At 43.7% G+C, this 24412-nt stretch overlaps 2 protein-coding genes across 18 annotated transcripts in view; one reads left to right on the top strand and one right to left on the bottom strand.

Annotated features, from left to right (window-relative positions):
• The window catches only part of LOC6526037 (midnolin homolog), a 35430-nt gene extending 19800 nt beyond the window's left edge, over positions 1–15630 (top strand). Inside the window, exons 3-4 of one of the 2 annotated variants that reach the window (XM_039372723.2) lie at positions 9224–10697; positions 12130–15630. In XM_039372723.2, the coding sequence (XP_039228657.1) occupies positions 9224–10697; positions 12130–12284 (1629 nt within the window). In that variant the 3' untranslated portion in view covers positions 12285–15630. Of the gene's footprint in view, positions 1–9223; positions 11459–11522 lie in introns of both variants that reach the window. The other variant, XM_002101818.4, reaches the window with a different exon arrangement.
• Positions 15631–16190: 560 nt separating this feature from the next.
• The window catches only part of LOC6526036 (hyphally regulated cell wall protein 3), an 80174-nt gene continuing 71952 nt past the window's right edge, over positions 16191–24412 (bottom strand). For 5 of the 16 annotated variants that reach the window (XM_039372644.2, XM_039372636.2, XM_043206904.1 and 2 more), the window contains 9 exons: positions 23667–24350; positions 23020–23578; positions 22406–22951; positions 21051–22340; positions 20020–20150; positions 19197–19202; positions 18184–18951; positions 17947–18087; positions 16191–17887 (listed from right to left, as the gene is read on the bottom strand). In XM_039372644.2, coding sequence (XP_039228578.2) covers positions 17816–17887; positions 17947–18087; positions 18184–18951; positions 19197–19202; positions 20020–20150; positions 21051–22340; positions 22406–22951; positions 23020–23578; positions 23667–24350 — 4197 coding nt within the window. In that variant the 3' untranslated portion in view covers positions 16191–17815. The remainder of the gene's footprint in view (positions 17888–17946; positions 18088–18183; positions 18952–19196; positions 19203–20019; positions 20151–21050; positions 22341–22405; positions 22952–23019; positions 23579–23666; positions 24351–24412) is intronic. The other 11 variants (XM_039372683.2, XM_039372721.2, XM_039372654.2 and 8 more) reach the window with 10 other exon arrangements.

The raw sequence follows: 24412 nt of genomic DNA, 5'->3' as shown, positions 1-24412 counted from the left end.
CATTTTGTTTCTTTCACCAAATTTGCTCAGCTTTTTAGCTCTCTCCTTGCTTCTGGTCATTGTGTTTGAGTTTTGAAGGTTTTGGATTCATTATTTTCGTTTTCGGTTTTGTTTTTCGTTTCTTTTTTTGTTTTTGGATTGTCGGTCAATGTACAGTGCGTGTTTTTAATGAGAAAGTTTTAGCCAATTTGAATTGAAACGCCAGCGCAATCTAAAGGTCAAGTTTGCATTTGTATGCGCCGCTGAGTTGGTATTAAACTTAACAAAGGGATTGGAACTGTCTACACCGCGGGGCAGACAAATAGTGGTTAGCACACTTTAATTAGACTCGTATGACTTTGTATCCTATGGGATACTCGTTACATACAGAGATTGGTAAGAGAAGATTGTTAATCTCATCCAGTTTTAGGCGGAATATTAGTATATTAGTTCTCGTCTCGCTGCTTTTACTGTTGTCTTTTTATACTATTATTTCTTTTTTTTTACTTTTGATGTCATGCTCTTTTTGCGGCTCTGCCTCCGTTTGATTTACTGTTTACCGTTTGAGTTATGAGCCGGGATTACTTCTTTTTTTTTTTTTTTTTTTTTTTTTTCTTTAACCTGGTTCAGGCAACTCTCTGCTCTCCACACGGTATTAGCAATCTCTTTGTTTGCAAATCCCGCGCGTGACACCGCTGTGGGCATTGCAACATGCTGCCGCAGCAACAGGTTGCCGCTTGTCCACCATTTGCAACATTGTCAATGCGCTCAATCGGCAAAAGAAGCACTAACACTCACTAACGCTATTAAATTGAATGCTCGAAACTTGGACACGATGCATAGAGCGTTTGTTTCAATCAAATGGTTTTTAAATTGCTTAGAGTGTAAAAAATAAATGGGAATTTTATGATTTTATTGTTCGATTCTTATTGAATTATATCGCTTAAAGTTTCGGTGTAACTTCAGTTTGCTTGATCTGCTTTTCCGCTTGGGGGTGACACCAATTCGTCGGCTGGGGCAATCAGCTGTCTCACCTCAATCTGGCCAACAGTGCCACATAACGTTTATATAAATATTAGCGTAGCTGCTCCATTTCAAACTCTCCTCTCTCTCTCTCTGTCACTCGTCTGCACTCGAAGCCCATTATGTTTTCTTATTTAATAACATTTGTGCATTTTGTGTCGTATTGCCGTTTTCCTCCATCTTTTCCATTGTCTCAATGGCTTTTCACATGAAATTGGTTCAAGTTGCGCATAGGAAGATGACGACAGAGATAACTTGTAAAGTTGTTAAAGTCTGGACTCAAATTTTGTCACTTGGGTGCGAGAAAAAGTTACTTAAATTAACAAGAGTTTGGATATGAAAAATACAGATTAAAAACTACATAGAGATCAAGTACAAATATTTTCCCTTTATAAGTCGATTACAAAATGGGTTATTCTCTTTATTTTTCGAATAACATTTAAAAGTCCCTTTTTTATGCACTTCGTGTATAACTTTGACGGACATTTGTTAGACATATTTATTGCATTTCGCATTGCATTCAAAACACACGCGCTTATAAAAGTTCATGCAATTTTTTGTGATGTGAACAAAGAAATATTTTGGCGTGCTCGAGAAGTCCATAAAAATGCCAAAAAGACGATCGCCAAGCACAACACCTAAATTTACATATACTTATATTCGAATATTATTTTATATGTATGTATACGCTTTTGCACAAATAAGCGACTTTTACATCATCCGGCAATCGGTTCATAATTTTGTACAGTTTTTAAAAGATTTAAAGTAACTCACTTTAATGTTAAAAGCTCAAGCTGTTTTCTTGCCAGAAAATTATGTAAATAAATATATTTTTATGCACATTTTTTGGAATTAATAAAATCAACTAGAAAAGAATTCTTCCAAGAAAGCCGAAATTAAAACTCGAGTCTTTCTTTGTCTCACTTGGTGAGAAAGTCAATAAAAATGCTGATTAAAAATTATTTACAAAACAAAATGAAATTGCAATGTACGAAGTAAAATAAAATGTTTAAATAGCCAATTAACAATTTGCGTCTCTTTTGCATTTCAACTTTTTTTTTTCGCCGTTGTTTTGTTAATTTTATTTTTGTTTTTGGCAATGGCTTTTGGTTGTTTGTCGTGCAAATTTACGAAATAAATAACGCTGCAAGGGATGAAGGAACTGCAATTAGATTGCCAAAACTCCAGAAAGGTGTGATACCCCACACACTGAGAGAAAAACTAAAGCCAAGCTTTGGACACAAGTAATAAGTTACCCGAAACACCTTTTATTATGCAAATTTCTAAATATATTTACTATCTAAAGCTGTGCCCTGTTAGGATAGTTTTTCATTTGGGAACGTTAGAAATCGGATTCCATTCTCAAGTGCGCATTAATTTTTTTCTCTGCATTTGAAGTTTGTGTTTTATTATGTGAAAGGAGTGCCTGAAGGAGCATTGTGTTTCCATTCTATGCCCCTCTGCGTTTCGCTGTTCAGAATCTATATCTCTCGCTTTCTGTGACTCACGATGCTTCAGTATTGTATTTTATTTCACTTTTTCTTTTTTTCATTTCTTAATTTTTTTTTATTTTTGCCACCTCATGCCATTGCCTCCTAATTAGCAGCACAGAGTAGCCAGAGTAGCAGAAAGCAAGAGGCAACGTAAGGCGAAACATTGCAATTCGGTGGCGAGTGCTTGTCAACCTGGACAGGTGTTGTTGTACCCCCACCTCCTTCCCCCTTGAATGCCCCACCCTTCTGCCCACACACACTGGGTTAAATGTGTGTTAACAAGTGACAGGTTGATTTGATGGAGACATCTCTCGATTTATTGACACCACACACCGAAATGCCGAATGAGTAAGCCAGCAAGGTGACCGATCTTGCCGCTGTGGGTCACCAAAGCCATCCGAGTATATATGTATCTCTGAATCTTAACCCTCAATCCCATCTAAGCAAGAATAATGCAAAGTTATGTGCCAATTAGCTGGGATCAAGCCTAAATATATATATATACTCGTACGAGAAAATATATACATATTTATACCCATTTGTCTGCCGCGACATTTGCATATTGCTCCAATTTTATCTTGACACATCGCAGACAGCCAAAAATTCAGCTGCTATTAGCAGTAATAATATTCTGTAAAGTTTATTATAGCAATATATACTCGACAGCAAGCGGTCATATGGGTTATATCTATATCTGAAGTCTATATGTCTCCGGATGGAGATGATGACTAGATGGGTGGAATCGGCGACACTTTCGATTTTCATGTTCATTAAATGTTTCGAGAATTCGCAAACGAGCTTTACTGCTAGTTCCTAAAAATACGCACTAATAGTGTAGATTTTCATTATTACTTCAATGATAATCGCAGTGGAATGGTATGGTTTGCACCTGGCAAACTGTTTTTTCGACAGCTCAATCATAATCCCCCCAGGTTCGTGTCATTCCTTTATTCTTCGTATGTTTTCTGCACCCTGGGGGCCACCTTTTGTGGTTTTTGTCATTATTTTCGATTTCGTTGCCAAGAGAAATCGTTGAAATCAACAACAAACAAAAGTCATCTGCAGCAAATGCACAGAGAAAAACGCATGAGCCCCAGTGTATTGGTTAAGAATGAATAAATATAAAGCTGTTATCACTTTTCACTAAGCTATTAAACTATAAATTACTCTGCTCTATTTTATTTATATTATTTATGCTCTATTTATTTATATGGGTTTAATGCTTTAATAATAGCAAAGAAAGAAAACACATTTGATAGTTTTTTGCATTATGACTAGAAATGAAATGCAGCAAACAGTCGCGTTGATTAAAAATGTGTCACTTGCTGTCCGTCGCATGCCAAGTATAGTAAAGTATAGTGTATAGTGTAGTGTATAGTATAGTGTATAGTATAGTGTATAGTGTAGTGTATAGTGTAGTGTATAGTGTAGTGTATAGTGTAGTGTATGGTGTAGTGTATGGTGTATAGTGTATGGTGTATACTGTATGGAACGCAGAGCTGGCAATCAAGTGGGTGGGCGTTGTCAGTTCCACCGTGCACCATGACCGACTGTGGCAGAGAAGGAGAAATCCGAGGGGATTCCCCCAGCAACCTCCCATCCCCCCAGAAAAAACAGAAAACACTGAAACACAGAAACACCCACCATAGAGCGACTCATCCCGAGTGGTTTCGTTGCGATTCGACTCGATTCGTTTTATTATTTATGTCGCTTAACTGATGCGCTGGCGTTTTCCTGTCAAATTAATTGCATTTGCTGCTTTTTTTATGTTTTTTTTTTTTCGGACTCGGGACTTCTTTTTGGCAATTCTCTGCCGTGATGGTCAGCTGTGCCGCGGGTAAAAAGGAGGAGGGAGGGGATGTGAGTGAGTGGGTTGGTGTGTAGGTGGGTGGGTGGTGGTAGTGAAGGCTGCATAGATTTATGAAAATGATTTTAATTGCAAGTCGTCGTCGTCGCATAACAACGAAAAAGACAAAAGACAAAAGCGAGCGGCAAACAAAGGGCGAGCGATGATAACACGACGGGTTGTGGATGCCGGGGGATGATGGTGGATCGAAGGATGGTCACGATGATGATGATGATGGTGATGATGATGGTGATGATGATGGTGATGGTAATGATGGGGGACGACACGTAGAAGAGGCAGAAGAAGAAGAAGCAGCAGCAGACAAAGTAACACAAAGATGCGAAAGCCATAAAAAGCCAAAAAATGATATGGTTATATATCAGGAGAAGAACGCAGCCAGCCAAAATGATGACAACAATATGAACTGCTGGTTGGTTGCTTGGTTGCCCAGTGCATTGGGTGTGACCACTCGAATTTATGCGTCCTTTGTATGTTTGGCCACCAAAAGAAAAAGAAAACAGAAGAAAAAAAAAAACAGAAAAATCTGGAAAAAAAAGAGCAGAAAATCAAACCAATATGCCAAAAAAGAAAGGAACTGAAGATGGCCAGCAGAGAAAGAAGAGAAAGAAGCGGAAAACGGCAATGGAAAAGTGCTCAAGAATGAGCAACAGATGCCAAAGAAGCCATGCTGCAGGTTATTAACCAGTTCTATTCGTCTTTGTCTGCGGAACTTCACCCAACCAACCCAAGCCAACTCAACCCCATCCAACCCCATCCAATCCAATCCAATCCAATCCAATTCTATCCAATGAATTCGGAGAACTTATCTCGCAACACACTTGACTCTGTGGAATTCGCAGTGCTATCGGTAATGTTGGATTGGATGCCTCATTGTCGAGACTTTGCCATTTATCGGTGTTCCTATACAGATGATGATCACCATGAAGAGTGGCGTCATGGTGCATAACTCGTTATGGAGCGGCAAGATCTGAGAGCCGATCTTCTTTTAACGAAGATCAAGTACAAATATAATAAATCACATCATTTAACAGAGGGTTACTCCCTCCCATACGTTCATTGTTAAGTATGAAAGCAATAATATTCTGTATCTGAATATCCACAACATCATCATTAATTGTCATCGCTTCGTGCGATATCATCAATACCAGCGCTGCCACCAAACATCTTTATCATCTGCTCCGACATCTTCAATCCGCAACATCTTCAATCCGCAACATCTTCATCCCGTCCAGAATTGAGATACCTACCCACCTTACCCACCGTCTTTCCTGATCCCAGTTATCGTCCACTTGCAGATCGTGATGTGTCAACAAGTGGTGCATTGCATTGCATGGCATTGCATTCTTGTTCATAACTTAACGGAGTGAACGGAAATACAAGAACTTCAGTTTAGTCACTTGATTTCCGTGAATCCGGTTTATCTTCTTTTGCGGATAACAGAGCGGCTAACAGCGCTGTTAAAAGTGAAACGGAAGTGACTGATACGAGTATCTATGTATCTGTGTGCATGTATCTGTGTGCATGTATCTGTGTGCATGTATCTTTAAAAAAGAAATCTGTTCATTGAGATCGAATCGGAATTCGATCGCGAATAAAAGTGCAAAATTCCATTGATAACATTCCAAAGGTGATTTACCGACTCACCTTTTCCCCACATATATTGCACGGAGATATATTATTTATTTATATGTGCATACTCATTTATATTTATCATTTTCTGTGAATCGATTGGCAATTCCAGAGCTGCTTTTTTTTTTTTTTTGCCATTTACAAGTGGGTATTATTAGTTTCGCTTTAATTGCCATTGGGCATGAGTAATAATTGGCTAAGGAAATCACCTGCCGTCGTTGTTGTTCAGCGGATTTCTTTATTGCAATCTGCTCTAATCGCACTGAAGAAATATTTGCACTTGGCGCCCCTTAAGTTGTTTACAGTGAAAACCCTGATTAAAACTATTGTACAGTGAAAGAAATGCACTTCTCCAATTTGATAACAATGAGCCAATGGGGGGAAATCCTTTGGCTAAACAAAGGAGAAACTATGTGGGATTCCTATGTGGAATATTGAAGACCGATCGTGTCTATACACACATGCTCATATGGCATACACACATATTGCAAAGCTTTGAAACAAAAGCGCGACAATTGGCCATTGTATCTGTATCTGTATCTGTATCTGTATCTGTATCTGCCTTTCGATAGCTCAATTTTAAAGCCAAACCAAGCAATTGGCAAGAGTCATAAAACGGGTTACGTGGTCAGGTCCAGTGCTTGGAATACTGCCGAGTGTCGCCTCCAGATAATGGAGGCAAATAGGGCGTCATCGCCTGGCGCCGGTCTCTTTCTTTGTCTTTGTCTTTGCTGCCCGCCCGGCACTACACTGCAATAAAAACTAGTACCACTAGTAGCACTAGCCTTGCGTAGGTCTGCGCCTATCATGGATTTTGCTGCTTATCAAAGCACCAAGCGCCGCGCAGTTTGGCCAATTTAATTTGTTACACATTGTCAAGTGTTTTCCCGCCCCCTTCAAAGGCGTTTGATGGGTGTGGGGGGGGGGGGGGGGGGGAAGGAGTGGTGGGGGCGGTGGGGAGCGGTCCACTCACATGCGAAACTTCCATTGAAAACGCTACGCAATAAAAATAATTTCATGGTCAGCAAACAAGCACACAAACAAACACACACACGCACACAAACACACACAGACACACACACACACACACACACAGACACACAAACACACACACGCACACACACACTCATGCAAAGATAGCCAGCGCAAAACTAACGCAAAAAATTGCTTTGTCCCCAAAAATGTACAAATATTGTTGTTTTCTTTGTATAGTAAGTACTTGGTTTTTTTCAAGTGCGCATTGCTCCCGCTTGTAAAAAAAAAAGGAAGATGAAAATGTTGCTGTGAAAAACGTTGATAAACCTTTTTTAATAGAATTTGTGTTCTATAGTTAGCAGCAAGTTATGCATATATAAAATAGAAAGTTTCTACAAAAATTGTTGCATTGCTATATTCCTAATCACACTTTACATAATAATAGATAATAAGAACCGATATCAAATTGTTATGAAATACAATGGAAAATCGCATGGTTTCTAAATAGAAAACCTAAACCTTTTACATTTGGTTGGTATGCCATCTAAATTTTAGGGCTTCGATCGATTATGATGTATTAGTTACTTTTGGGCTGCAAGCCACCGAAAACCGGTTGGCCAAAAAACGTTTTCCCCGACAGTCAAAGGAAAAAAATTCAAAACCAGACAAAAAAAAAAAAAAAAAAAAAAAAGAGTCAATTTGCACAAAGTTAATAAATTACAGCATTGACTGCCTTTGTGTTGCGCTTTTTGTTGTTGCTGTTGCTGCTGCTTTTTGGTGTTGCTCTTGGGTTAAATTTTTGAAAATTTCGATTTCGCTGCCACTGGTGACGTAAGCTGCGTGCGACGTCAGTTGACCTTGGTACACTTAACTCAACTCAACTCAACTCAATTCAGCTTGAAAGCAGCAACATCATGAGCCGTGAGTAACAAGCAAACCACGTCAACAAATAGGCTCGACTCCAAATATTCGTTTGCCTCCATTTCTTTTGGACACTTTTCGGCTCGGTTGCTAGGCTAGAGTTTTATTTATTTTTTCTTGCTTTTGTTTTTTTGGTTTTTTTGTTTTTTTGGTTTTTTGTTTTTTTGGTTTTTTGGGAGGGAAAATTGGCGAGGTTGCATAAGGTTCACGCTGCGTCAAATGGCAAAGGGAAAGTAGGCAGCGCCATCGCCATCGTCATCATGATCATCTTGTTGGTATCCATCCATCCATCCAAGCATCCATCTATCCATCTATCCATCCATCCAGAGTTCAGTTTATTTAACACACGGCTACAAACTGAAAACTGAAGCCGGGGCTTTTGTCGTTGACTTCATTTGAATATTATTGGGTCACTGTGTCAGAGCAGCAGAGCAGCAGAGTCAATAAAAATTAAAACATGACCCCCCTGCACCATCCCCCCCCTTCCCTCCCCTGGCATTCGCACATGTGCTTACTCAGTTGCTGGCCACGAACAGCGATGGTCAGCAAAATAGAGAACGAGATTTTACATTCATCCCAAATTGCACATTTATTTGTATTTATCATTTCAAACACTAGTTATATTGGTACTTAAGTAGGCAAAGTATACATTTGAATAGCTTATGAAACACATTTCCACGAACTAGTCGCTTGACCGCAGCTGTACGTGCATATGCAATGGAAATGATTAATTAACCCAGACCCAGACCTCTAAAAACAAAAATCAAACTTGGAACCGAGTCTTACAGTATATGCACATATAAGTATATATATATATCTATGTATGTATGTATATACTGCCTTTTGTTTGCTGCTCTTAATGTTCCAAAGGGTTTACTAGTTTAGTAGTTTATTCCCGGAAAACCCTTTTTCCAATACCTATTTATATTTTTTTTTTTTTGTCATTCTGTAACGCAAGTTGAGGCGCCTGGTTATTTGCACTTTTTGCAAATATTTGAGCGGAGCACAAAGGCGTCGCATTGAATCACGTAGAATAGCAATCAAAGCCAGAAATGCTGAGAAATGCGTTCTGAAAAAAAGGGGGTTTGTGAATACTACATAGTTGGTTGGTCTACCTCGATAAAGGAAAGGGAATGACGAGGTCTTACTCTCATCTGATTGGAATGCGGGCTTTACTGTGTGTGCGACTTAAGTATACATAGTTACGTATTATAAATACATTAGAAATCTGTAATAGAGACTGAACCAGTAGCTTGTTATACGTTTAGCTTCGCGTGATTCGATTTTCTATTTAATGCCGAAGAAATCCTTTACTGATTTATCTTTTCTTTCGCAGGCTCAACGTCCGGAGAACACGGTTATGCAAGCGCTGGAATCGCTTAACGACGCGCAGGTTAATGATTTTCTCAGCGGCAAGACTCCGCTCAACTTGAGCATGCGCCTCGGCGACCACATGATGCTCATCCAGCTGCAGCTGAGCACGGTTAATCCGGCGGGCGGTGCTGCCGCCGCAGTGGCTCCAGTCGCCAGTGGTGTGAGTGGTTCCAGTGGTTCCAGTGGTTCGAGCACCAACACAGCGGCCACCACAACATCAACGGTGCCTGTAATGCCAGCTGGCACTGGCTGTTCCAGCTCCAACTCCAACTCCACATCCTCGTCTTCGTCGGCGGCGGGAGGAGCCTCTTCCTCATCCACATCCTCAAACTCATCGTCATCGTCATCCTCTTCGTCATCGTCATCCTCTTCGTCATCGTCTTCATCGAGAACCCGCTCGTCTGGCCAGCGATCGAGTGGAAGAATCGGACATGGCCACGTGCACAGCCACCAGCATCCGAGTTTGCACGCTGCGAACTGGCACGGCGTTAGTCACGGACATGGTCACAGCCACGGACATGGACATGGACACGGGCACGGACACGGGCATGGGCATCATCACCATCATCACCACCACCATCACCATCATCATCACAACGCTTCGGCAGTGGCTGCGGGCAGCGGTGGTGGGATGTCCTCGCTGCGCAAGATGTACGGCGATTTGCCCAGCTCCTCTGGAGCATCTGGCTCTGCACCAGCCACTACTGGCAGTGGTCAGACCCAGAGCTCGTCAACGCTAAACGGGCCCGATCTCACCAAGCTGCTAATTAAGGGCGGCATTCAGAATATCGTGAACAGCTTCGCTCTGAAGGATGCCAGCGCCAATGCTCGTCCTGTGGCCAATGGTGGATCCGGTGGATCGAGTCCAGCGAAGCCTGTGCTGGAGCAGTCTCCCATTAAGTCGCTGTCGAATCTCGTGTCCAGTCCCATCAAGATGACGACTATCAAAAACATTCCCCTGCCCACGACGGCTGCCACAAGTTCCAGTTCCAGTTGCATCTGCAGTTCTGCCGCCTCCAGCTCATCCTCGTCCTCGTCTAGTGGAGCCTCCTGCACCACCGGCGGCTGTCAGCAGGATCCGATAGCCGCCAAGCTGACCTCGTGCCTGTGCACGCGTCTACCCACACCGTCAGTGGCACCGCCGGCGGCCTCTTTGGTGGCGCCCGCTCCACTGGCCAGATCCGGATCGACCAGCTCACCAAGCAAGTGTCCCGAATCGAGTTGCACTGGAGCGAATGCCGGATTTGCCGCTCGTTCGACGGTTGCGGGCACAAGAGTCACCTTCTCCGGCAATTCGATGCTGCACAAGACGGGCAACAATCGCATCACTAGGACCAAGCATCGTCACTACCACGGGCATGGCCACGGTCACGGACATGGAAATGGTCACAGCAGTAGCAACAGCAGCACTAGCAGCAGCAGCAGCAGCAGCAGCAACAGCAGCAGCCACTTTTTCAATCACGCCTGCGCCGGCAACCAGTCATCCGTTAATGCAGCCGCCTTTGCCACAAGCTCATCATCGTCTTCCTCGGCCCCGTCATCTTCCTCCTCGTCGCCCTCAAAGCGTCGCAAGCTGGAGCAGGGAATGGCAGCAGGAACGGTAGGAGCAACAGCCTCAGCCACAACAGCAGCGGCAACGGTGGCGCTGCCAGCCAGCACCAGCACCGCAACGGCAGAGCCCGATGACGCGCTTCTGGGTGTGTCGGATACTAGAACTCTCGCTGAGGCATCGCGAAATCTTACCCAGACATTGCGCAAACTCTCCAAGGAGGTGTTCACCAACAAGATCGATCTGTCCGGCGCCGGCGTGGTCAGCAGCGGTCGCAGCTCAAGCAGCGGTGCCACCTCGAGTGGAGCGGCCAGTGGTGAGGAAGCACCGCGCAAGGGCGGATCGGGAGCCGTGATCGAGTCAATGAAGAATCACGGCAAGGGCATCTACTCTGGCACCTTCTCGGGCACTCTCAATCCGGCACTGCAGGATCGCTTTGGACGACCCAAACGCGACATCTCAACGGTGATCCATATTCTCAACGATCTGTTGAGTGCCACACCGCAGTACGGACGTGGTGCCCGCATCAGCTTCGAGGCCCCGACCACTGGATCGGTTTCTGGATTTAGTTCGGGATCCGGCAGCACTGGATCTTCCTCGACTTCTTCCTCCAGCAGCGGGATGCATCACGGATCGCGCAGCAAAATGGTAAGCAATCCAGTGTACAATATTTTTGTGATGCTCATCATCCCCTTTTTTTGGCTTTTTGCAGTACTCCTCCAAGCACCACAACTGCGCCAAGTGCAATAGCCGCGCCCAGCAGCAACAGCAGCAGTCGGCGTCGTTGGCCTCTGGTAGCGGAGGTAGCTGCTCTTTCCGCGATTGCCCGAGCTACCACTCCTCCTCCTCCGCAGCCTCCAAGGCTTCCGCCAGCTCGAAGTCGTCGTCGCACAGTTGCTGCCAGGCTGCTGAGGCACCCAGCTCGATGGCCAGTCAATCGAATGGTTGCACATGTCGCTACCGCCGCGATGATGGACAGGGCGAGCGGGAGCGGGAGCACACGTGCCAGAAGTGCACCGTGGAGCTGGCCAACATGAAGACCCGCTCGAAAATGGACCAGCTGCGCTTGGTGATGCAGCAGCACAAGCAGAAGCGGGAGGCGCGAAAACTGAAAAGTGGTCCCTATGCCACGCCCGCCTCCGGCTCCGCGGCCGATAGCCTCTCCTCAACCGCTGCTGGCGGACCAGCCGCTGTTTCAATGGGTGCGGCCGCACAGTACAGTGCTGTGAGCGCCCTGGTGGCTACGCCCCTACAACCAGCCGCTGTGCCCGTCCAGACGGGGAAGGCTGCACCCGCGAACAGCATCAATGGCAGCGGCGGCAGCAGCAGCAGCAGCAGCAGCAACACCAATGCTAATGGCAATACTTCAACGGCACCTGCAACAGCAGCAACGGCAGCACCAGCACCAACAGCCGCACCACCCAGCGAAGTGTCCCCGAACCACATTGTGGAGGAGGTGGATACGGCGGCCTAAAGGCAGCAGAACCATCAGCTAGAGCAACCACCAGCCCCGCTGACCTTATCCTATTTTGTAGCATTTACTAGTTTACGCAGCAGCAACAAAGAACGAAGAGCAGACAAAAGATGAAGATGATGCAGGACCAGTAGAAGCAGAGATGATGGGCAAACGAAAGAAACTAGAACCACAACTAAAGCTTAAATTAATCTAGAGTTAGTGCATAACAACACCAATTCTTCTGTTCAAACACCCGCTCGTTTGGTTATCCCACCTCCAACGATGAGGCAAAAGATGAGAATGGGAGCGCCCGGAAAGTCGATAAGCTGTTAAATTAATTTTAAGACCCTAAAAAAACACACACACACTTCGGTGCAAGCCAATATATTTTGTTGGGAGCAAATGAAGTGCATGAACCAGCTTCTGGAGGCGAAATCCTTTAATGTTTTGTAAATTAAATTTAGTGAAATTTTTTGTGTGCATCCCAGGCAAACGCTATGTTGTGCAATTCACAATTTGAATCGTAAGCAAGCAGCGTGAACGCGTGAAATAGAAAGAAATGAATACGGAGAAATTCTTATAATGGAAATGTAAATGTTCAATATAGAACTAAATGTAAAACGTATACACACAGACTATACTAATTGATTTGTAAGCCAAAGCGGTGAAAAATTTTGGTAAACTGAAATGGAATTATATTTAATTTTAGACACACCAAATCAAATTTAATAACACACACACACACTTGATCCCACACACACACACACACACACACCTGGCTTTGGCAGCTTTATGTTATGTTTAACTTTTACAATCGACGGCGGGCTGAATGAAAATCTGCACCTGCGACTGCGATGTGGCGCTTTAACCTAATTTGCCTTAATAGAAAATCGTTTTTCACCTATTTTTTTTTTAATATATACTTTATCACCAAGAATGTGTTTCGAAACGCGCCGGTAAAGACGAGCGACGAAATGAATTTTGTTCACCTACACCTATACTATTAAATTAGTTAGTAAGACTATGTTTTCTATTCATTTTACAATTATCATTAAACGTATAATTACCGATTTGATTAGTTAAGTTGCGCAACAGAAGTGTCTGAGAAGCAGAAAGTAACGCTAACTTAGCTGTATAGTTTTAATTTAAGCCCAAGCAATTACTTTTTTTGTCCTACACTTACTATTATTACCCAATTCTACAAATGCAATTAGATCTAGGCGAGTTTAACTTTTGAACTTTTGAACTTTTGAGTTGGTTTCATTTGTCTTTGCCTCGTGTGCACCACAACTACTTGATTTCAATAAATGTTTAGTAAATGGTTTAGTTAACTAATTTTCGTTGCTTTTATTTCGTTGGATTTTTGGTTACCGCATTTTATTTATTTCATTTTTTTCAGCTTTTTTTCGGGCTGCGTCTTGTGCAATACAACAACAACATATAGACAAACAAATAAAACACTCGTAAACGAATAAGAAAACGAATGAGCAAGTGAACATCAAGTATTTTGATTTGATTGACTCTTTAGAAATGATGTGCCAATTGCAAATACAAATACATGTGCGTATATATGTGGAACCCTAGTAAGAATTGTAAATTATATAAATATATATATATATATGAATATATCCTCCTCACACACACACACACACACTCGATAGGCGAGGAGTATCTAACTAATTACACGTTTTATCTAAGAAAATCCCAACTTGGCACACATTTAACATGTGTTTGTCAGTCGTAGCTATTTAGTGCTAAGTCGAATTATGTGCAATTTATACAAACATTTGTTTATGTTTCTATAGTTTTCCCTCTAAACACCCCCTCTAAGTATCTATCTATTCATAAAGCTTTCCATCTATATTCTACATAACAAATTCGGTAGTTATATTAGCATTAGGAGACACATAAGTTCGATGTACGATAACAAATATTGGATTAGGCTTAGGTAAAGGGCACCAGATGCAGGATATATATGGATGTATGGATAAGGAAGGAATATTTAAGGATCATTGCAATGTGGGAGTGGAATGACGGAGGAACACTGAGAAAGGATATGGATAATGATATTGGGTGGCTTTGTAAGGGCATTACTTTGGTTCAGATGGGATTTCGGTTAGATTGATTGATTGATTGATTCGGATTCGGACTCGGTTGGATAATTTCAGCATATCTGCGTGATTTTCTAACAAGTACAAAAACACAAACGATGAGATTTTTTACATATATATAATATAGTTCAAATATTTACACGCCCCAAATCCCCACAATTCACTTGATAAGAAATTCAACCCAAAACATATGCGCAACATTTGCTGAAAACGAAAAACACACAAACAATTATAAGATCTATGTGAAAAACAAATTTTTAATTGTAAACTAAATTAAATTTTTGTCGCATTTATTTTGAATAGTTCAAATTTATCCAAAAAAGCCCCAAGCCCAAAACAAAAAAAAAAAAAAATGAAAATGTAGTAGATATACTCACAATAATTTAAAGACATATATACACATATATTTTGGAATCGACATTTTGCATCTTTTTTGTTGACATCTTCTAAATCTAAAAACGAGATTATTATCAAAGCAAAATTAACGAAATTAGCTAAATTATTACAGGCCCTTGAGCTGAGTAACAGTTGTAAACATCTAACTGCAAAAATTAAAATGTTTCTCCAGTCACCTTCCCCGCAAACTTAAAAAGAAACTAAGCGAAAAATGTATAAAAAACGATGTAGAAGATCCAGAATATTGGAGAAAGGTTCATATAATAACCAATAGGACTTAAGTGGTGGGTTCGGATCGAACGAACTTAGATCAATTTTAATGCAAGCTTCTTCAGAACTTAAATACAACCAAAAGATAATGTCTCTATCTCCAGAAATTGGAACTATTAAACGCGATATAAAAGCGTCATCAAAAGTTTGAAATCAAGCAGAGTTGCATGGAATACATTTTGATGGCGGAAGTGAATGCAGCGGAAATGCCGCCGACATTTTTTTTTTGGAAAGTGCACATAAACACACTCAAAAAAAAGAGCGTACGAATAAGATGGATATTAAATGTGAAACTTGTTCGCCATATGAAATCCAATTTATATTGTTGTGTGTACTGATTAAATGACCGTGACCATATTACTTATATACACGAATATATATATATACAAATATATATATATATATAGATGCATATACATATAGATATACACACACTTTGCCATAGCCAAAAAACCGGAAGAATAAACTTGAACAAGAAGTTGGGAATCAATTTCTTACAATTGCATGTATAAAATGATACAAAGTAAGCAAATGAAACAATGCAAGTAAAAGTATTCGTCAATAAACATTATTTCCAAACACAGTAACCGAAAGGTAATAAGCCTATTAATGGGAACCATCTTGTCTGGGATTACTGGCCCCAAGTAAGTTTACATCTTGCTCAAGTAGTCAACTTAGTGACGAAACGCACCAGTGGAGTGCTTGTAATGTCCCCAACAATTCCCGAAATGCAAGCAAAAATAAATCGAAGGTATTTTTTCCCATTTTCTGTTTATTATGCTCAATTTTTGGTTTTATATTTTTGTTACGCATGTGATTATATATTCTTTTATTTATCCATTTTGTTTTCGGTTTTTTTTTTTGGGTTTAGTTCGGCTTTACAAATAATCATCGCTATGATCGATCTTATATAATTTCTATGCAATTAGCCCGTTTTAATAAATATTTAATATATTCATTAAATTTGTAATGCAGTTTCACATTCCATATAAATAATGTACACCAAAAAAAAAAAAACAATTCATTAAATATTAGTTGTTGTATGCATTTGTTTCGGTTTCCCTTCATCTCTTTGGTTTGCTCAAGCAGTTTTTATGTGTGTTTATACTTTTTTTTTTTTGTATAATAATTTGGTTTTTTTTTTCGGTTTTCGGTTTTTGGTGGGCGTGGGCGTGGCCCTTGCCAAGCAGCGGAAATGAGGCCAAATAGTCGATCAATTCACAAACATCAAGCAAATGCCCCGGTGCAGTTACATATGCAATTGAATCATACTCGTAGTTAATAATAGTTCTTTTAGTGACTGCTGCTGCCGGTTGCTTGTGGATTGCGATTGTGGGGCCAAATAGCGAGTATTTTACACATACATATACACACAAAGAAATGCAATTCTCCCTTTCTCTCTGGATGTCCGACTGTCTGCCTGTCCCTATAGCTGTCTCTATCTCTGTTCCTGTTGCCGTCTCTTGCCGTTCGAGTGGCTCTAAAATGCGGGCTCAGATATATGTACGTTATTGCAGGCTAGTCCGTCTCTTTCTATTTCATATGGCTTATAACGGGGGTCTATCTGTCAATCTCTTTCTAACCCGGCTATCCCTCTCTCTCTCTCTCTCTCTCTCTGTCTCTATTCTCCTGCTGTTATCCTTTTTTATATCTATCAACTTGTTTAACGAGTAGTAGCACAATTTTTGGACGAAGATGGTTGAAATCGAAGCGTCTAAGTGAGTGTGAGTGTAAGTGTTTGCTAAACTAAATCCTCTATTGGGGAGGGGGGTATATGTTCTTCTCGTATATGTGAGGGGTGTAAAGCGCTCCTTAATTTACACATGGCATACATTACGATCTGGCTATATTCATAGTTAAATAACTATCAAAATTCTCGGCTATGGGTGCGAGTAGAAAACGAAACGCTGCAGTTACAATATCCATTTTCAGTTTCATTTTCATGTTCATTTTCATGTTCATTTTCATTTTCATGTTCATTTTCATTTTCATGTTCATTTTCATATTCATTTCCATCTCCATTTCTCTATCCAATTTCCATTTGTTTATATAAATATATTCGGGATGGTGCTATATAGTGTGTGGATTTTATATACTATATCAAAAGAGCTGCCTGCCTCGCCTCCTATCTGAATTCGAATCTTGTTTGGGTTGCTTTTTTGAGTTGCCATGCTTTTGTTTGGATTTCATTTTTTGGTTTTTACAATAAGTATGGGGGTAAGCATATATGGGGCTTCTGTTTCTCTCTGACTAATGTCGCCGTTCAACTAAGCTAAGGACGTTTTCGCAAAAAGGTCATTCTGTTCATATACTCGTCTGTATATTTATGTATGTATGTATATATGCATGTCCTGGCCGCTGGCCCAAACTCACACACAATATTAACTATTATTACTAAGCTTTGCATAAAGGCGTGCCATGTGTGTGTCGGTGTGAGTTGGTGTGTGTTGGTGTGTGTTGGTGTGTGTTAGTTATCGCTTCCTCTTATTTGTCGTAGTAGCTGCTCTTAACTCGCCTCCGATCGAACTTTGTCTAGTATTACTCACAAAAAAAATCGATACACTCGTGTGTAGTATATGTTTAGCATATATGTATATATATAGGTACACACGCATATACACACATATATTTACTCCCTCTTTCACGTTCTTTCTCTATATGTATAGGTATATATACTAAATATCGTAATACCCTTGTAAGGTTGTGTTTTTGTTTTGGTTTTTTCTTTTTTTATAGTTAACAATAATCGCCGTTTATTACTCTGCCGCAGGCTTAAATATATATGGGATTTTCCTGGCCAGTCAGCAGGCGGAACATGGACGTGGGCATCGTTTTCATTAGTATCTAAAAACGTAGAAATTAATATCGTATTTTTATGCAGTATTAGTAATGCGTTCTTATACCTCGCCCACCGAAGTGGCTAGCAAGTTTACGATCTTCTCGTGGGGCACAGCCACTACGCTCTGGTTGTTTATCTCGATGATGCGATGACCCACACGAACGCCACCCCTCTCCGCAATGCCACCACGCAACAGACTGCAGATCTGCAATAAAATATTGATAGATATCGATTAAGGTATATCTATGGGTACATATATATAGAGGTAATGCTGGAAAAAGACTATCTCGTTTCAACTGACCACTCCGTTTTGGACGCTGAAGCCCAGCTGGTACTTGGTCTCCGGCCGCTTGATCTTCACCTCGACGACTGGGGCACATGGCACCACGGTGAACTTGACCACCGTCTGGTTCTTGGTGTTCTTGATGTACGTCTGGCAGGTGGAGAGCGGCAGACCCACGAGGCTCAGTCCATTGATGGCGATCAACTGGTCGCCGATGTTGAGCTGCCCACATCGGGCAGCAGCGCCGGAGCTCATTAGATTCGCAATTACCACGGTGGGCAGCATGGAGCCCCAGCCGCTTTCCACGATCACCACGCCCAGTATCTCGCCCTTGGCCTTTGGAACAACCACCTCCTTTTGCAGCTCCTTTTTGGCAAAGATCTCCAGTTCGTCGCCGAAGATCTCCTGGCTGTTGAGCACCTCCTGGTAGTCCATCTCCTTGACAAATCGATGATCCTCAATGCCATTCGCCTTGAGGAACTCCATGTAGGCCACCTGAAAGGCCTGGCCAATCGACTGGGCAATGAATTGCGCCTCATCGCTCTCGAACACGTGACAGATCATCTTGGGCGTGCGATTCGGCTTGGGTGCATCATCGATGTCCTGGGGAACGAAGCGACGACGGGCCATCAGCACCACCAGATCCCCGATGTCCGCAATGTAGGAGATGGTGCGCAGGGCGTGATCCATCATGATCTCCTTGAGGTCCGTGTTCAGAACCATGATCTTCTCCGTCGATATAAACAGATCCACCTCTGTGCTGGGCTGCACATCGCCGTCGGGTGCCTGAAAAATGATTTTTAATGTTTATAATAACTAAGGATATAAACTTAATCGATTGTGGAACTGGAGAATTGGCGGGATCGCCGGGAGAAAAGCTGATTTGATTTTGGATAACACAAGAGTTACAGCGGGCCAAATGTGTTGGGTCCAATTTAATTCAAGGCAACTCAGGCAAACGACAGGTGGTTGGGTGGTTGGGTGTTTTGGGTGGGTGTTTTGGTATTCGCTCTAGTGTTTCCATTACTTACCAGCGCCTAAAATGCGAATTGTTTTGGATTTTTATTCAATATAGATTCGGTTTTTTATTTATATATATTTTTTTTTTTTTTTAATATGGCGATACGTGGTTTCGTTAGCGTGGTTGGTCATCGCGGATGCGGAGCATTTGATGTGGAGGAGGTGATGCATGAAAATATAACAGTAAACAGTTAATGAGTTTCTTTTTTTTCTATAGTATTTTTTTTGTTGTTCCCAAGTTCGGTCCTTCAATCAGCTTAGTGGGCTAGTGGGTGGCGGGAGAGGTGGTGGTGTTTGGGCAAATCAAAAATCGGAGATCATTGGGATCAAAAATAGCTGATAATTGATAATTTTGCTTAATTGGTGCAGGCGGCAGCTGGGGTAGCAATTCAGGCTATTCAGGCGATTGTCACAATCTAATATTTACTTGAATATATGTATGTACTTTAGTCTTGAGACTTGACAAATTATTAAACTTAAGTACGTTGAATTTAAAATACCAATCGGAATTGTCGTTGTTCTTCTATTTCAATGACATTCTTTACTTCTTTAATACATAAGGGTTAAACAAATGTGTTGTAAACGATTAAAGGATAAAGGATTATTTTGCAAGATCTGTGGCAGCCTCTGATCGGGATTTACTTTTACAGGTTCACAGGATTACAGGATTAGAGGATTTCTGGATTTCTGGATTTCTGGATTTCTACCCACTACAAACACAGAACCGATCGAGGCGCAAAAGAAGCTACAGCTGATCGAAGCAATCGATCGAGTCGGGCGAGAGCATTACAACAAATAGGTGGGAAATGGGTAGGGTGTCGAAGGACACTTTACCTTTATCCTGGAGACGGCCTCCTCCGCCTGCATCATGCGCGTCGATTTCGTGGGCTGACCTTCGCAGACCAGCTGCGTGGAGCCCAAGTACTTGGCCCGGAAGAGAACGCCCTCGATGAGCACTGCACCGCCTGCAGTTGGTGAGAAGATGAAGGATGAAGATTAGCAACTCGGTTGGCAAGGAGTCGGTGATCATAGAGTACATGTCGCGTGTTAGTTGATTGGTGTGGTGTACGTGCAGTCTATTATAAAAACTGATCTTTATCTGATATATTATAAGTTGGATTATTATATTACGATTTGGAATACTTATTGCTTTCGTTCATAGTTAAATATTATTATCACTATTTTGAAAAGCAACCACAATATGCAGGACTTTCGCAATAAATCTATTAATACTTTCGTTATATTTCCTAAAACACTAATATTCTATGTTTCTATAGATGTATGTAGCCTCATAGCCTTGTTTCGTGTGATATTGTTAGTGTTGTATCTTAGATGCTATTACAAAATGGAACTTTATCTTACAAAGTATGGTACACACACACAGACACAGTAAAATGAAGAGTAGAGTTTGGTTTATTGATTTGGTTGAACGAACGAACGACGCATGCAAAAATACGCAAATAAATATGCGAAAGAATACAGAGAAATGATAGGTAAAAAATATATATATACGATTAATACGGATTGTCTTGATCAAAAATTGGATTGATTGCAGATAATATAGGATTATCGAAATTACACATTATACAATACAATTTCGCATTTTTACATCGCAGCCACCGATTGAATGTTTCTGATTTTGAATTTTCTCTGCTTTACGCTTTCGAAATTAGGCGTTTCGTTGTTTGCGACAATTGCGACAACGACAACGACAACATCAAATGCACACCGACAACATGGCAGGCCACTATATATATATATATTATATATATGCATATGGATATACGGATATACGGTTATTTGGTTATATATGGGAACAATATATATAGGAACAATCAAACGAAGGATAAACCCAACACATTTACCTTCTTTGCTCTTACTCTTTTTCACTTTTTTCTCGCCGCTGTTGCTGTTGCTGCCGGCGCCGCTGCCGCTGCTGTTGTTGCTGTTGTTGCCGCCGCCGACGTTGTTGTTGTTGTTGTTGTTGCTGGCGTTGCTGTTGGCCACCACAGCTGCATTGGCACCCGCTCCAGTTCCAGATCCCGCTCCCGATCCCGATCCAGCTCCAGATCCAGTTCCCGATCCTGCTCCCAATGGCAAGGCGCTGCCACCGTTAATGGCGCCCATCTCCTGCTCGCCCAGCTTGACTGCTCCACCCGGATTGGTCATGCCTGCAGCGGATCGCTCCGATCCGCCGCCATTACCGGGACTACCCAACGCCGGCGTGCTGGTCACCGCCGTTGCCGAGGTGGCCGCCACAGCAGAGGCAACCACATCCACGCCGCCGGCACACAGATCCCCGCCAGAAATGGGCATTATACTGGGCGATTTCTCACTGTGCTCCGACGAGCTGCGCGATAAGCTGCGCTGCACCATGCCGCCAACCAAGTCGAGCAGCTTGCCACCATTGCCGGCGCCCAGCGTGAGACCCAATCCCAAGCCGGACTGACCCTTTGGCGGAATCGGTGGCGGCAGTTCCGGCGTGGAGCTGAGCAGGGCATTGTAGCCGTTGCGCGTCTTGGTGCTCGGTATCTGCTGCTTGGGCGAGATCTTCGAGAGCAGCGAGCGCGGCTTGCGATCCCAGCTCTTGTTCTCATCGTAGTAGCCCTGATCGTCCAGCCTCTGGTGGCCCAGCAGGCGGTCCGTCTCCAGATCGGTGTCAACGTCTTCCTCGTCGGCGCTGTGATTCTTCGAGTGGTTATCGGAGCCGGATTCCAGCAGATCCTTGCCAGCGCCGCCGTCCAAGTGTCGCGATAGCCATACGGGTGAGTTGCGGCCAGGTGATGGAGATCTTTGCACTGCGGCAACGAGATTGGTTCTCTCCGGAATGGGCGGTGGCATGCCGCCGTTGGCGCTGCTGCTGCAATTGCTGCTGGCGCTTCTGGTCTTTCCACTTCCGTTTCCGTTTCCACTTCCGTTTCCGGTCGCGATACCATTTCCGGTTATCGTCGAGGTGGGCGAACTGCGCTGCAGCGTGGAACTAATGGCCGCCGCCAATGGAGTGTGCTTGGTGCTCGGCTGCAGCAGATCCACGTCGCTGCTGCCATTGGTGTTCACAACGCCACTGGAGCAGCCATTGATGTTGGGCTTGCGATGTGGCGCCGGTGCGGGCGGAGGTGGCGTCATCTGCACCGTGTCTGGACGGTGGAAAACTCCTATAAGTAAGTGTAATGTATTACGTAAATAGGAGATGATAGTGATGGTGATAGTGATAACTTACCAATGGAGTAGAGCGAATCCAACTCCGGATCAATGTTCTTGAACACTTTGCTGTGGTTGCTGGGACTCTGATCTAGTGACAATGTCTTTGGCGGCTGTGATTGCAGCTGCGGTTTACCCTGCGACTTTGCCTGCCCATTGTTGGGACTGTGGACGAGTGTGGCCACCAGGTGGTGACCCATCACGCCGACACCGCCATTGCTATCCGTTGTGCTGGTTGTGTTGGTGGTGTTGGTGTTGCTGGTGATGGTCTGGTTGTTCATGCTATTGAGGCTGTGGTTCGTCGAGATGCGCTTCATGTCCATCAGCATGGAGATGCCGCCACTGCCACCGATGCTGGTGCTGCCGCTCAAGCTGTTGGGGCACTGGTTGCCGCCCTGGTTAAGCGTCGACTGCTGCAGGTTCTTCTGGTTGTTGTTGTTGTTCTCGGTGTCACTGGTGTGACCGGAGGAGAGGCCATCCTCCAGGACCGGCATGGCCGAGGCATAGAATTTAGCGTAGTTCGAGCAGGAGGTCGACACTCCGCCATTCATCTCACCCGAGAGACCTGGAACATGGAGGATTGGGATTTGCTAAGCTTTCGGTTACTCGAACGGGGGTTCGCAAACCACTTACTGTCCATATCGCCGCAGTTGGAATCGTAGTCGGTGGTCTCCGGCGAATAGCGGTAGTTGTGGCCACCGCCCGGACCCACGCCTATTCCACTGCCCACTCCCACACCCATGCCTCCCACGCTTCCGTGTCCGCCATGTCCGCTGCTCGTGCTCAGCAGCTGGTTGTGATTGAGCCCATCCTGATCGGCATCCCGCTCGCCGCTGCTGCGACTGGTGGAGTCCAGGAAGAAGTCAAAGTCCCGTATCAGCGGACTGCCGCTATAGTGTCGTCTCGATCCGCTCATCGGCTGAGCGGTGAGCTGCGCCTGCGATTGCGACTGCTGTCCATAGCCAGCGAACACAAGGCGCTCGGAGGCGATGTGGCCGGATGTGGGCGGATGTACCGCCTGTGGGCGGTAGTTCTGGTCACGATCCTGGTCCAATGGCTCGTCCTCATCCTCGGCCTCGTCGTTCTCCTCGTCGGCATCGTCGTCGATCTCCTCGTCGTCATCGGCTTCCTCCTCCTCGGCCAAATCCTCCTCGTCGCGCTCAAAGTTGCTGTGGAACTCGTACTGGATATCCTTGAAAAGAATATTGAATATATATTGCAGCATTAGCAACAATTAGCAACTAATTAAAGTGGAAACAAACAATCTCTCTCCTACTCACAATGCTGTCCACATCGCTGCCGTTCTCCATGATGGGCTGCTCGTCGGTGGAGGGGCACTTGAAGAACTCCTCCAGCACCTTGCGCGTCTCCGAGAACTCGTACAGATAATCGAAGGTCGATGATTTAGTGTGCAGGCTCAAGGGCACCAATCCGCTGCCCGTTGCTGCTGCATTTCCGTTTGCTGTTCCGTTCGCAGTTCCGTTTCCGTTTCCATTTCCGTTTCCGGTTGCGATTCCATTGGCAGTGCTGCCCGCCACTGATGTCGGTGGAGCTTGCGCCGTTTGCGGTGGAGTGCCCGCCCGGCTGGCCAACTCGCCTGCGGCGAATCCAATGGACAGACCCACTGCCTCCGGAGTGGTCAGGTCGGATATGGTGCCAATCTCGGACACATCGTTGCTGGTGTCCTCCGCATTGTTGTCGCTGCTCAGCGGCTGTTTGTTAGTGTTGGAGTTGTTGTTACTGTGACTGCTCATCAGACTGGCGAAGTGCTGCTGCTGATGCTGCAGCTGTTGCTGTTGCAGCTGTTGCTGTTGCTGTTGCAGCTGCTGTTGCTGCTGTTGCTGTTGCTGCTGCTGCTGCTGCTGTTGCTGCTGCTGCTGCTGCTGCTGCTGCTGCTGATATTGCTGCTGCTGCAGGGGAGGGGAGCTGCTGCGTGGCTCACGACTGGGCGGCGAGATGATGCGCTGCAATAAATAAATGACGTATAAATAAAAGAAATATGAATATGATTTCAGACAAGGCGTGT

Source organism: Drosophila yakuba, chromosome X (assembly GCF_016746365.2).
Source record: "Drosophila yakuba strain Tai18E2 chromosome X, Prin_Dyak_Tai18E2_2.1, whole genome shotgun sequence".
In the NCBI taxonomy this organism is placed as follows: Eukaryota; Metazoa; Arthropoda; class Insecta; order Diptera; family Drosophilidae; genus Drosophila; species Drosophila yakuba.
The sequence above is the reverse complement of the archived record's forward strand: the minus strand, read 5'-3'. Positions and strand labels throughout refer to the sequence as shown.